At 43.3% G+C, this 13,002-nt stretch overlaps 1 protein-coding gene across 1 annotated transcript in view; it reads left to right on the plus strand.

The window, feature by feature from the left end:
• Nucleotides 1–501: 501 nt before the first annotated feature.
• Nucleotides 502–13,002, plus strand: part of GOLM2 (golgi membrane protein 2) — a 127,171-nt gene continuing 114,670 nt past the window's right edge. The window contains exon 1 of the mRNA XM_017861013.1: nt 502–1,235. Coding sequence (XP_017716502.1) covers nt 909–1,235 — 327 coding nt within the window. The 5' untranslated portion in view covers nt 502–908. The remainder of the gene's footprint in view (nt 1,236–13,002) is intronic.

Here is a 13,002-nt window from a genome sequence, read left to right on the forward strand (position 1 = left end):
TGGAGCTTGCCACATTCTGAAATTCTTTCGGTTCGCGAAAGCAGTAACCTTGGAAACGAGACTGGCACCACCCCTTTCAGTCCTAAAGCTTGGTTTCTCCCGCTTTTCTCCATTATGTTTAGGGCATCGCTATTTTACGGTCTTTTTGTTTTTTCTTTCCACATCATTAGCAGAAAAGAGAAATTCCCCTTCTACAGAAGCAAGTACAAAACCTTTCTAGTTGCCCCTTTTTGGCTGCAGCTCACCTACTATTTTTTTCTATTCCGCGGTCGCAGCCCCAGACGTCCTCAAAGACAAATATTTTCGCGAGGGCCAGTGTAGGGCAGGAACTCCCTAGACTTTGAATCAAGGGAATCCAGTAGGTAAGAACAGAAAGGACTCCGACCCAGGTGCCTGAGACATCTGAGACCGCCAAAATTAACACAACAACCTACGTGACAGAGAAAAATCTCGCGAGATAGGACTGCAGGGAGACGAGAGGAAGCAATGTTCTCGCGACAAGAGGGGGTGTTGGCGGAAACTCGGAAATGGTCCCCTAGACGACTCGGCCCCAGCCAGTGGGTGGGGCCAGAGTAAATCCGCCCCCTTCCGGTTTTTTCCCCGCCTCCCAACCGTGAGGTGCTGGGTTCGGGGTGCGGGCAGCTGGGTTCTCCCGGTTCCCTTGGGCAGGTGCAGGGTCGGGTTCAAAGCCTCCGGAACGCGTTTTGGCCTGATTTGAGGAAGGGGGCGGGGAGGGACCTGCGGCTTGCGGCCCCGCCCCCTTCTCCGGCTTGCCGCCGACGGATAAGCCCTCCTCCTCCCTCGGCCGGCCCTGGGGCCGTGTCCCCCGGGTAACTCCAGCCGAGGCCTGGGCTTCTGCCTGCAGGTGTCTGCGGCGAGGCCCCTAGGATACAGCCCGATTTGGCCCCATGGTGGGTTTCGGGGCCAACCGGCGGGCTGGCCGCCTGCCCTCTCTCGTGCTGGTGGTGCTACTGGTGGTGATCGTCGTCCTCGCCTTCAACTACTGGAGCATCTCCTCCCGCCACGTCCTGCTTCAGGAGGAGGTGGCCGAGCTGCAGGGCCAGGTCCAGCGCACCGAAGTGGCCCGCGGGCGCCTGGAAAAGCGCAATTCGGACCTCTTGCTATTGGTGGACACGCACAAGAAACAGATTGACCAGAAGGAGGCCGACTACGGCCGCCTCAGCAGCCGGCTGCAGGCCAGAGAGGGCCTGGGGAAGAGATGCGAGGATGACAAGGTAAGGACGACCCCTTTCTCTTCAACTCCCATAGTTTCTTTTCTCTCCGGGGTCTGGGGCGGGATGTTAATCCGCTAGCGGTTGTCTTATCCCTTCCGGTATTGCAGTCCTGAACGCTCCTTTCACCCCCAACAACCCTGTTTCTGTCAGACTTTTCCCGGTTTATCCGTGCCATGTTCTCTGGTCCCTGCCAGACAAAAATGACTGTAAATTCTGGTTCTCAAGAGTGGGCTGTGTACAGATGCTGCCTATTCTCTGAGCTCAGCTGGTGAGCTGTCGATAATAATCATCTGGCCTATGTGGCCCCCTTAGCTTCAAAGACACACAAATCTGGCGACTGCCAGGTTTGGTGTGGTTATTGTCTCATTTTTATTCCGTGCACACTGATCAATATTAATTTCGTTATTTAAAGAACGAAGCCGCCTCTGACTCCTCTACCCTATGGTAGTCACCATATAGTTTTTCAGCTGTGTGACTTTTAAAATCTCTATAGGGTGATGTATTGAATAAATAATCAGCTATGGCTGCCTTTTTGTGATCAAAATGTTATGATAGATGGGCCCTCGAGCTATATGTGAGCCACACTTGTGTCTTGGACATAGTTGATCAATCATTATGTACTCAATTTGAATTGTTAATGGAATTAGCCAAAAGATTAGAATCTAAAAATAAATTTTAAGCAATGGAATGTCATGTCAGTGTCTTCATTGAAAGAAAATAGAATGAAATTTTGTATAGCTAAGTAGCTATTAGGGTTGGTGTTTTATGCAGATGGAAAACTATACAAAGTTTTAAATATAAAAAGTTTGAACTGTAATCATACTTGCTACTACATAATCCTTGTTTTCATTAGCTCATTGGTAACTATATTAATAATTTATGACTTATGCAACTTCTGTAGGTATAGTAGAGTTATGAAAATTTCTGGGGCCGGGCGCGGTGGCTCAAGCCTGTAATCCCAGCACTTTGGGAGGCCGAGACGGGCGGATCACGAGGTCAGGAGATCGAGACCATCCTGGCTAACACGGTGAAACCCCGTCTCTACTAAAAAAAATACAAAAAACTAGCCGGGCGAGGTGGCAGGAGCCTGTAGTCCCAGCTACTCGGGAGGCTGAGGCAGGAGAATGGCGTGAACCCAGGAGGCGGAGCTTGCAGTGAGCTGAGATCCGGCCACTGCACTCCAGCCTGGGCAACAGAGCGAGACTCCGACTCAGAAAAAAAGAAAATTTCTGGGCAGGATAGTAGATGCCTTTCTTTCTATACACTTCTTTGGTAATCTTCACATTTTTGTGTGTAAGTGCCCATTATAATTACAAGTTTTACTTTGCATATGAAAATCACTTACGGTTAAGTCATTATAAACTCTCTGTGAGCTTCTTACTTTCCTGTTGACAGCCTCTACCTTGCTTTCTTATTTCAAGAAGATTAAGGCCCTCAGCTAAATGCTTCCCTATAACCCCCTCCTCTTCACCATAATAACATAGACATGCTCTGATAGGGTCAAGGAATCAATAAATTTATATGCGCCACATGCCTAACTCTAAAGACTGAAAAACTCTTGGGCACAGTAGGTAGAAATCCATGAAAGTTTGCAGTATTAAAGTAAGGTCTTCCTACTTAGAATGGTTAAGCATTACAATTCACATTCTTCTCTCTGGTCTCAAAGGAAAGTCTCTTTTAGTAATTAATACTCTTGGTTCCATTCTTTCAGCCATTGGACTTTTTTTGTTTGTTTGTTTGTTTGTTTTGAGACAGAATTTTGTTCTTGTTGCCCAGGCAGGAGTGCAATGGCGTGATCTCAGCTCACTGCAACCTCCGCCTCCCAGGTTCAAGCGATTCTTCTGCCTCAGCCTCCCGAATAGTTGGGATTATAGCCATGTGCTACTGTGTCTGGCTAATTTTGTATTTTTAGTAGAGAAGGGGTTTCTCCATGTTGGTCAGGCTGGTCTTGAACTCCCAACCTCAAATGATCTGCCCACCTCAGTCTCCCAAAGTGCTGGGATTACAGGCATGAGCCACCATGCCCGGCCTTTTTTTTTTTTTTTTTTTAAGAGATGAGTTAATGGATACAGCACACCAACATGACACATGTATACATATGTAACAAACCTGCACGTTGTGCACATGTACCCTAAAACTTAAAGTATAATAAAGAAAAAAAAGAAAAAAAAAAAGAGACAGGGTCTCACAGTGTTGCCCAGGCTTGAGAGCAGTAGCTCTTCACAGGCATGATGCACTGCAGCATTGAACTCCTGAGCTCAAGTGATCTTCTTGCTTCAGCCTCTGAGTAGCTGGGACTGCAGTTGTGCACCGCCTTGCCCAGCTCTACTGAACTGTCAGTCTCAGTTTGTTTCACTTTTTACCTTCAACAGGATGTGGGTGTTCCCTGTTCTAAGTAAAGAAAAAAAAATCTATATATTCCTTTCTTCCAACCAACACATTTGTTTTTTCACTTTCATTGCTAAAGTCAGATTATCGATGGTCTACAAATGTTCCATCTACCTCTTTTTTCATACCCATCCTAATCTTAAAAAGTCTGCCATCTTTCTTTCCTCTCCTTTTCTGCAACTATTCTCTTGAAGGTCACAAATGGCAGTATTCCTAATCAAAACCAAAGAACATTTTTATTCTTACTCTATTTGACCTCTCAGTCGTTTGGTCCTGTTGATTGTCTCTAGCTATTTAGAAACTATTTCCTTTCTTGCTTTTGTAATATTGGACTCTCCAGTCTTATCTTCTTCACTATATTCTTTGCTGGATTTATTTTTTCTTTCCAGTCACCTAGTAAGAGACTCTATTCTTGAGGCTTTGCTCTCCCCTGAGAGCAGTATTCCCCAAAGTAGTGTTAAACAGAATACTCTTCTTGTATTATTTCTTAGGGTAGTGAGGAGAAAAAAAGGAAAACCTCTTCTGGAGGGAAATGTTAGTGTATCCTCCTCTTGGAATTCATAATGTCTGCTAGAATATAAAAGCTCTGAGAAATCCATTAATAAAGAAGCCTATTCAATTTTGTTTAACTCAGTCTTGTTTAGTTTATTTGATCACAGGTTACTATTTTCATGGCTTACCTATTATGGTACAGAATAATATAGCAAAGCACACTAGTTTGGGAAATATTGCCCTGGGTATCTTAACTACTTTTAAGTGTTTGGCTAATATTTTATGCAGTTGGCTCACAAGACTATCTCTTATTGAATGTCAGTTTTTTTTTTTTTTTTTTTTTTTTGAGACGGAGTCTTGCTCTGTCACCTAGGCTGGAGTACAGTGGCACGGTCTCAGCTCATTGCAAGCTCCGCCTCCCGGGTTCATGCCATTCTCTTGCCTCAGTCTCCCAAGTAGCTGGGACTACAGGCGCCCGCCATCATGCCTGGCTAATTTTTTGTATTTTTAGTAGAGACGGGGTTTCACTGTGTTAGCCAGGATGGTCTCAATCTCTTGACCTCGTGATCCACCCACCTCAGCATCCCAAAGTGCTGGGATTACAGGCGTGAGCCACTGCGCCCGGCCGAGTTCTGTATATTTTAAAAAGTTTTTTCTTTTTTAGTTTTGTAGAGATAGGGTGTCGCTCTGCTGCCCAGGCTGGTCTCAAACTCCTTGCTCCAAATGATCTTCTTGCCTTGGGCTCACCAAATGCTGGGATTCCAGGTGTGTACCACAGCACTTGGTGTGCCACTTCTGTATTTTGAGCTGGCTTATAACAACTTTCTTGGGCTGCTTGTGAATGTCTGTTCTTGGGGTTAATGAGGACTCTGAGCTGCTTAGTAGAAAGGGTAGTCTTGATCTCTGTCTTTTAAACTTAACAGTTTTTCAGGGATTTTTTGTTGTCGTTGTTGTTCTTTGTTTGTTTGAGACAGGGTCTTGCTTTGTCACCCAGGTTGGAGAGCAGTGGTGCGATCATAGCTTACTACAGCCTCAAACTCCTGGGATCAAGCGATCCTCCCACCTCAGCCTCCCAAGTAGCTGGGACTGTAGGTGCATTCCACCATGCTGGTCTAATTTTTTATTTTTTGGTAGACATGAGGGTCTCATTATGTTGCCCAGGCTGGTCTCCAATTCCTGGCCTCAACTGATCCTCCTGCCTTGGCTTTCTAAAGTGCTGGGATTATAGGTGTGAGTCACCATACCTGGCCACTTAACAGTTTTAGGTCTGGAAAATTATTGCAAAGATAGTATAGGGAGTTTCTATATGCCCCACACCCAGTCTTCCCTATTATTAACATGTTACTTAAGTATGATGCATTTGTCACAATTAATGAACCAGTATTGATACCTTGTTATGAAAGTCCATACTTTATTCAGATTTCTTCAGTTTTCTCCTGCTGTCCTTCTTTAATTCTAGGGTCTCATCCAGGGTACTACGTTACATTTAGACATTATGTCTCCTTAAGCTTCTTTTCAGTCTTTTCTTGTTTTTTAGACCTTTTCTTGTTTTTGATGATCTTGACAATTTTAAGGATTACTGATTAGGTGTTTTATAGAATGTCCCTCAATTGGGAATTGTCTGAGTCTTTTCTCAGGATTAGACTGGGGTTATGGGTTTTGGGACAAAGACCACAGAAGTAAAGTACCAGTCTCAACACATCACATCATGGGTATGTTTTTCAAAATGATTGATCACTGCTGATGTTAACCTCGATCACCTGGCATGAGATAGTGCTTGTCAAGTTTCTCCACTATAAGGTACTCTTAAAAAAAAATCTGTTTCCATACTGTACACTTTGGAAGAAAGTATGTTCACCCTCACTTAATGAGTGGATAGTTATGTTTTTCCTCCTTAAGGGCAGAGTATCAACATAAACTATATGGAATTCTTCTGCACAGGAGATTTGTCTCTTCTCCCTCATTTATTAACTTAATAATTCATTTATCTCAGTATGGACTCAAGGATATTTATTTTATACTTTGGCTTATAATCCAATATTAGTTTATTTTTTGTTGCTCAAATTGTTCCAGATCTGGCCATTGGAGAGCTCCTTCATTAACTCCTGTATTCCCTTTTTACTTTTATAGTGCCAGAAAGTACAGAGGACTTCCACATACCCTACACTCAGTTTCATTGTGACATACCCTTTTCTTACTTTTTGGTACTTTCAGATGCTCTAGGTCTATCTTATACATTTCCTACTCTAGTCCTAGAGTCATCCATTTCTCCAAGGAGCCCTGGTTCCTTTTATTGGAGAATGGTGTTAGAAACTAAGGTCTGTGGCTGGGCATGGTGGCTCACGCCTGTAGTCCCAACACTTTGGGAGGCCAAGGCGGTGGATTTCTTGAGGTCAGGAGTTCAAGACCACCCTGACTAACATCATCTCTACTTAAAATACAAAAATTGGGCCGGACGCAGTGGCTCACGCCTGTAATCCCAACACTTTGGGAGGCCGAGGCAGGCAGATCACAAGGTCAGGAGTTTGAGACCAGCCTGCCCAGCATAGTGTAACTCTGTCTCTACTAAAAATACAAAAAATTAGCCTGGTATGGTGGCATGCACCTGTAGTCCCAGTTACTCAGGTGTCTGAGGCAGGACAATTGCTTGAACCCGGCAGTTAGACGTTGCAGTGAGCCGAGATTGCGCCATTGCATTCCAACCTGGATAACAGCGAGACTCCATCTCAAAAAAAAAAAAAAAAAAAAAAAAATTAAAAAAAAAAAAATTAACCGGGCATGGTTGGGGGCGCCTGCAATCCCAACTACTTGAGAGGTGGAGGCAGGAGTATTGTTTGAACCGGGAGGCAGAGGTTGCAGTGAGCCAAGATCGTGCCACTGCAGCCTGGGCAACAGAGTATGACTCTGTCTCAGAAAAAAAAAAAAGAAACCGAGGTCTGCATGGCAGATATGCTCATTGCTACTATAAGGTTATCTTTGGAAATCAAGGAATCCTTTCTCCAGAGGAATCAGAAAGGTGGTATTTGGTTTCTTCCACATTATTATGCCATTCTGTCACTTCCAGTGTGTTACCTGGGCTACTAAACATATAAATTCTTTTTTTTTTTTTTTCTGAGATGGAGCCTCACTTTGTCACCCTGGCTGGAGTGCAGTGGCGCAATCTCAGCGCACTGCAACCTCCACCTCCCAGGCTGAAGTGATTCTCCTGCCTCATCCTCCTGAGTAGCTGAGACTACAGGAGCATGCTACCACACCTGGCTAATTTTTGATTTTTCAGTAGAGATGGGATTTCACCATGTTGGCCAGGCTGGTTTTTAACCCTGACCTCAAGTGATCTGTCACCTTGGCCTCCCAAAGTGCTGGGATTATAAGCGTGACCCACTACATCTGGCCTTGAACATAGAAATTCTTTAAGGGAGCTTTAAGTTGCTACTGTCTTGTCCAAAGAAGTGAGAAACAAGCCCCACTTCTCTGAGATTCCCTCAAACTGTCTTATTTTTTAACCTTCCCTCTAAAGGGTTTCAGCCTGGAGGGGTAGATTAGTTTGCTAGGGCTGCCATCACAAAATGCCACAGACTAGGTGGCTTAAACAGCAGAAATTTATTTTCTCACATTTTTTAAAGTTGAAAGTCTAAGGCCAAGGTGACAGCAGGGTTGTTTTTCTCTGAGGCTTCTCTCCTTGGCTTGCAGATGGCAACCTTCTTGCTGCTTTATTGTGACATGACAGTCCCCCTGTATGCACACATCCTTGGTGTCTTTTCCTCTTCTTAAAAGGGTATGAGTCATATTGGATTAGCCCACTGTAACTTAAACACTTTAAAGACCTTGTCTCCAAATACACTTACATTCTGAGATCCTGGAGGCTGGGACTTCAACATGTGAATTTGGGGGAAACACAGTTCATCTTAGAACAAGGGAGATCCATCTCTCTCTCTCTCTCTCTCTCACACACACACACACACACACACACACACACACACACGGCCTTTTATTTCCTCTATCAGAAAAGTCCTTATTTCTCTTTCTTCAGTATAGGGCAAGTCAAGCTCTTGATAAATAAAAGGAGCTGTTAGAATGTAGAAAAAGTCCTCAAAATTGTCGTTTTATTACACAGACACACACACACACACCAGTTTTGAGGTTTGAAGCTGAATAGTAAATGACCTTTTTTCCCTTTAACAACCGTAATTCTCCCTGAGGCAGCGTATGCCTTTAGTTGAATGGGGAAAAGTTCATGTGTCAGAAAGGAGGATGAGAAGCATATTACAAAAAAAATGTTATTTGGGGGAATATTTTGGAATATAATAGTAATCTCTCTTATTCTTGAGAGGTTTGAGTAAATTGATTAAAATTCTTAAAACAGTGCTTACTGCATTGTTATTCTACTGTTGTTATTCTACAGCTACTTCCTTATTTCTTTTCTGCCTTTTTTCCAGGATGGGACTCTGTCTGTGTTCCTGCCCAAGATCTGGTCTCAGCTCTAGCCTACCTGCCTCACCCTTTGCTCCTGAATGTTTGACTGTTTTTGTTGTTTGTTTGTTTTCAATTTCCTGGTTCATTTCCAGTTAGGCTTAGTTGGCTCCTCCCATAGGTTTCTTAGTTGACTCAGCTTGCCTGTTCTTCTATAATTTGAGTGTCAACCTTCTACAGTTCTAATATGTTGCACATGATAATTCCTGCCTTTGCCTCTGCCTCACCAGCCATAATCTGGCCAACTTTTAACTGTAATTCCTACCTCAAATTATTCATAAATCAATCAAAACTGATAACTCCTCCAAACAGTATCGCTTTCCTACCTTCTTGGTCCTTATAAATGATGCCCATGCAACCATTGTTTAAGACTGAGGTTAGAAATTTGTTGTTGTCTTTGATTCGTTCAGTATATCATATTGAGTGCTTCGACATGCGGAGGAGTTACGTGATCGAATTTAAAAAATGTTATTTTGACTGCAGAATAGAGAACTTAGTAGATCCCTAACTAGTCCCCTTTCCTTGGTCTCCATTTCTTTTAGTCAGTTCTCCTGTGAAGTCAGCCTGAACTTCCTCAAACCTTATTTTCAGAGTGGCTGTATTACTCACTGACTACATCAGGTTAGAATTCTGCTGTCTCATCTTTAAGGTCTTCCATAGAGTGGCTCTAGCTACCTTTGTCTCTTACTGTCTCCTGACCCACTAAATTGTATTTCAGGCTGATTGTTTTGCTTACTTTTGCCTTCCCACCTGCCTTTCTGTATCATGTTAATTCCTGTTTCTGTGCCTTTGTTCCTGCTGTTTGACTCTTAGCTTCTTGCCTCTTTTCTGTATATTTATTCCACCAATTTTTTTTTTTTTTTTAATTGAGATAGAGTCTTGCTGTGTCGCCCAGGCCGGAGTGTAGTGGCACGATCTTGGCTCACTGCAAGCTCTGCCTCCTGGGTTCATGCCATTCTCCTGCCTCAGCCTCCCGAGTAGCTGGGGCTATAGGTGCCTGCCACCACGCCCAGCTATTTTTTTTCTGCTTTGAGTAGAGACAGGGTTTCACCGTGTTAGCCAGGATGGTCTCGGTCTCGATCTCCTGACCTTGTGATCCGCCCGCCTCAGCCTCCCAAAGCGTTGGGATTATAGGCATGAGCCACTGCACCTGGCCTTTTTTTTTTTTTTTGAGATGGAGTCTCGCTCTGTCACCCAGGCTGGAGTACAGTGATGCAATCTTGGCTCACTGCAACCTCCGCCTCCTGGGTTTAAACGGCTCTCCTGCCTCAGCCTCCTTAGTAGCTGGGATTACACGTGCGCACCACCATGCCTGGCTAAATTTTTTTGTATTTTTAGTAGAGATGGAGTTTCACCATGTTGGCCAAGCTGGTCTCGAACTCCTGACCTTGTGATTCACCTACTTTGGCCTATCAAAGTGCTAGGATTACAGGCATGAGCCACCACGCCCAGCCTATTCTACCAATCTGTTATCCAGCTTCTGATCCATAGCCACTATGAAGCCCCCTGGGACTTCTGACCTGGAACATGCTTTTCCTTCTTTTTTATTTTCTTTTTTTATTTTCGAGATGGAGTTTCACTCTTGTCTCCCAGGCTGGAGTGCAATGGTGCGATCTCGGCTTACTGCTGCAACCTCTGCCTGCCAGGTTCAAGCGATTCTCCAGCCTCGGCCTCCCAAGTAGCTAGGATTATAGGCGCCCACCACCATGCCCGGCTAATTTTTTTTTTTGTATTTTTAGTAGAGATGTGGGGTTTCACCACATTGGTCAGGCTGGTCTCAAAGTCCTAACCTCAAGTGATCCACCTACCTGGGCCTCCCAAAGTGCTGGGATTACAGGTGTGAGCCACTGTTCCCAGCCATGCTTTTCCTTCTTTATACACCATTTACATTTATTGTTTGAGCTTCACTGACTTATTTTGTTCGTTTTTTACTAATAGCTTATTGTGTGTGAACTTCGTTTTCTCAACAAAATTTTAAGTTATTTGAGGAAGGACTACGTTTTAAATTTTTTCCTGTGGGAAAAATAGTTCTTAGTGCTATTACAAAATGTACGGGGTTGATGTGTCTCCTCTAAAAGAATATATTGAAGTCTACATCACCCGTGAATGTTATCTTATTTTGGGAATAGGGTGTTTGCAGATGTGATCAAGTTAAAATGGGGTCATGCTGGATTAGGGTAGCCCCTATTCCAGTATAACTGATATCCTTATAAGAAAAAAAAACAGGATTAGGGAGAACACCAGGTGCATGAATACACAGAGACACACAGACACATTAGGAAGACCACATGACAGATAAAGGTGGAGACCGGAGTTATGTTTCCACAAACCAGGGAATGCCCAGGGCTACCAGAAGCCAGCGCCAGAAGCCAGGAGCCTCCCCCTAGAGGCTCCAGTGGGAACGAGGCTTTGGCAACACCTTGATTTTGGACTTCTAGCCTACAAAACTGTCCTCTAGCACTGTGAGACAGTACATTTCTGCTTTATGCTATTCAGTTTGTGGTACTTTGTTACATCGACCTAAGAGACAAATACACATAATGCATACTTAAAAGTTAATTTGATTTTTTGACTTTTTTTTTTTGTTTTTTTTTTGAGACAGAGTCTCACTCTGTCGCCCAGGCTGGAGTGCAATGGTGCAATCTCAGCTCACTGCAACCTCTACCTCCCGAGTTCAAGCGATTCTCCTGCTTCTTCCTTCCAAGTAGCTGGGATTACAGGCACGCACCACCACACCCGGCTAATTTTTGCATTTTTGGTAGAGACGGTGTTTCACCATGTTGGCCAGGCTGGTCTTGAACTCCTGACCTCAGGTGATCCGCTGACCTAGTCCTCCCAAAGTAACTAGATAACTATTCTTATATAATATATATTGTGTGGCAGTATGGTTTACTGGAAAGAACAAGGTCTTTTGGAGTGAAACAGACTTGAGTTTTTCATTCTACCATTATGTTACCTCTCCTTAAGCCTGTTTCTTCACCCATAAAATGAGGAGGATTCATGAAATAAAATATTTAGAGTCCTGTCCCATACAAAGCTTGACATTTAATAATATTAGTTCCTTTCTTTCATGGGTGCATTGGTGTAGCTAATCTTGAAGAAATTTGCGGCTAGATATAGTGGCTTATGCCTATAATCCCAGCACTTTGGGTGGCTGAGGCAGGAGGATCACTTGAGGCCAGGAGGTTGAGGCTAGCCTGGGCAACATAGCAAAAAAAAAAAAAAACTGGGCATGGTGGCACATGCCCATAGTCTTAGCTGCTTGGGAGGTTTAAGCAGGAGGATCACTTGAGCCCAGGAGTTTGAGGCTGCAGGGAGCTATAATTGTGCTACTGCACCCTAGCCTGGCAACAGAGTAAGACACTGTCTCAATAAAGAAAGAAAAGGAAAAAAGAAAAGAAGAGAGGTGAGGCGGGGAGGGCAGAAGGAAAGAGAATAAAGGAAGGAAGGAAGGGAGGGAGGGAGAGAGAGAGGAAGAAAGAGGGAGAGGGAAGAAAGAAAAGAAAGGAAGGGAGGGAGAAAGAAAGGAAGGAGGAAAGTTGGTCTTGTATTATTCTATTGAAACCCAAGTATATTAATTGGTCTTGTATTATTCTATTGAAACCCAAGTATATTAATTCAGTTGATAAAAATTTATTAAATATACTGAGCACTTACTGTACTGTACACTAAAATGATCTTTAAAACATGTTCTCACTTTTCTTTGTCTCCCTTTCTTATTTTTGTATTTCTCTGTTTTTTCTTACTCTCCTGATAAAGGACTGAGTAATCTCAGGAGGTTCCATGGAGATCATAAAACAAGCTGCTTTTGAAAATGATGACTAGGATTTAGTTGTGCCGAAAAAAGGTAAAAGGACATTCAAGGAGCTCCCTTTCACTTACCCCATAGAGGAAAACAAACAGTTCTCATAGTGTGGCATGTGGCATCTATCTCTTGAAGTGATAGGGAGTACCTTTTGACTTATGACCTCATTAAACAAGAGGAACTAGTCCTTATAATTTTTGGTTGAAGACCTTAAAGTTCCCCATGTTAGCCTCTTCCTCAAAAGAAAGTTAAAGTTTCCTTGAATTCAAAGTCCAGGCTTTTATCTAGGGACAGGCTGGGCATGCAGTAATTTCAGTTTCTCACAGTGCTTCAAGGCTCTCTTTCTTGTTCTTAATTAACTTTATTTAACTTTCTTACACTGTTTCTGGCCAGGTGGTTCCTCTTTTGAACAGTGTTGCCTCAAAGCTTTTGCTCAGGTGCTTTCCATGTCTGATTCTTTCTCTTTTCCAAACTACATTTTTCCCCTGAGGTTGACTTCAAAACATATAGCCACGAAGCTTTTTCTATTTAATATAAAATGATTTGCTTTCCTTTTACAATTTCAATTTTCTATATCCAATTTAAGTTCAACTTAGGGCAAAATTTTTTCTC

This window comes from Rhinopithecus bieti, unplaced genomic scaffold, assembly GCF_001698545.2.
Source record: "Rhinopithecus bieti isolate Rb0 unplaced genomic scaffold, ASM169854v2 scaffold_55715, whole genome shotgun sequence".
NCBI classification, from domain to species: Eukaryota; Metazoa; Chordata; class Mammalia; order Primates; family Cercopithecidae; genus Rhinopithecus; species Rhinopithecus bieti.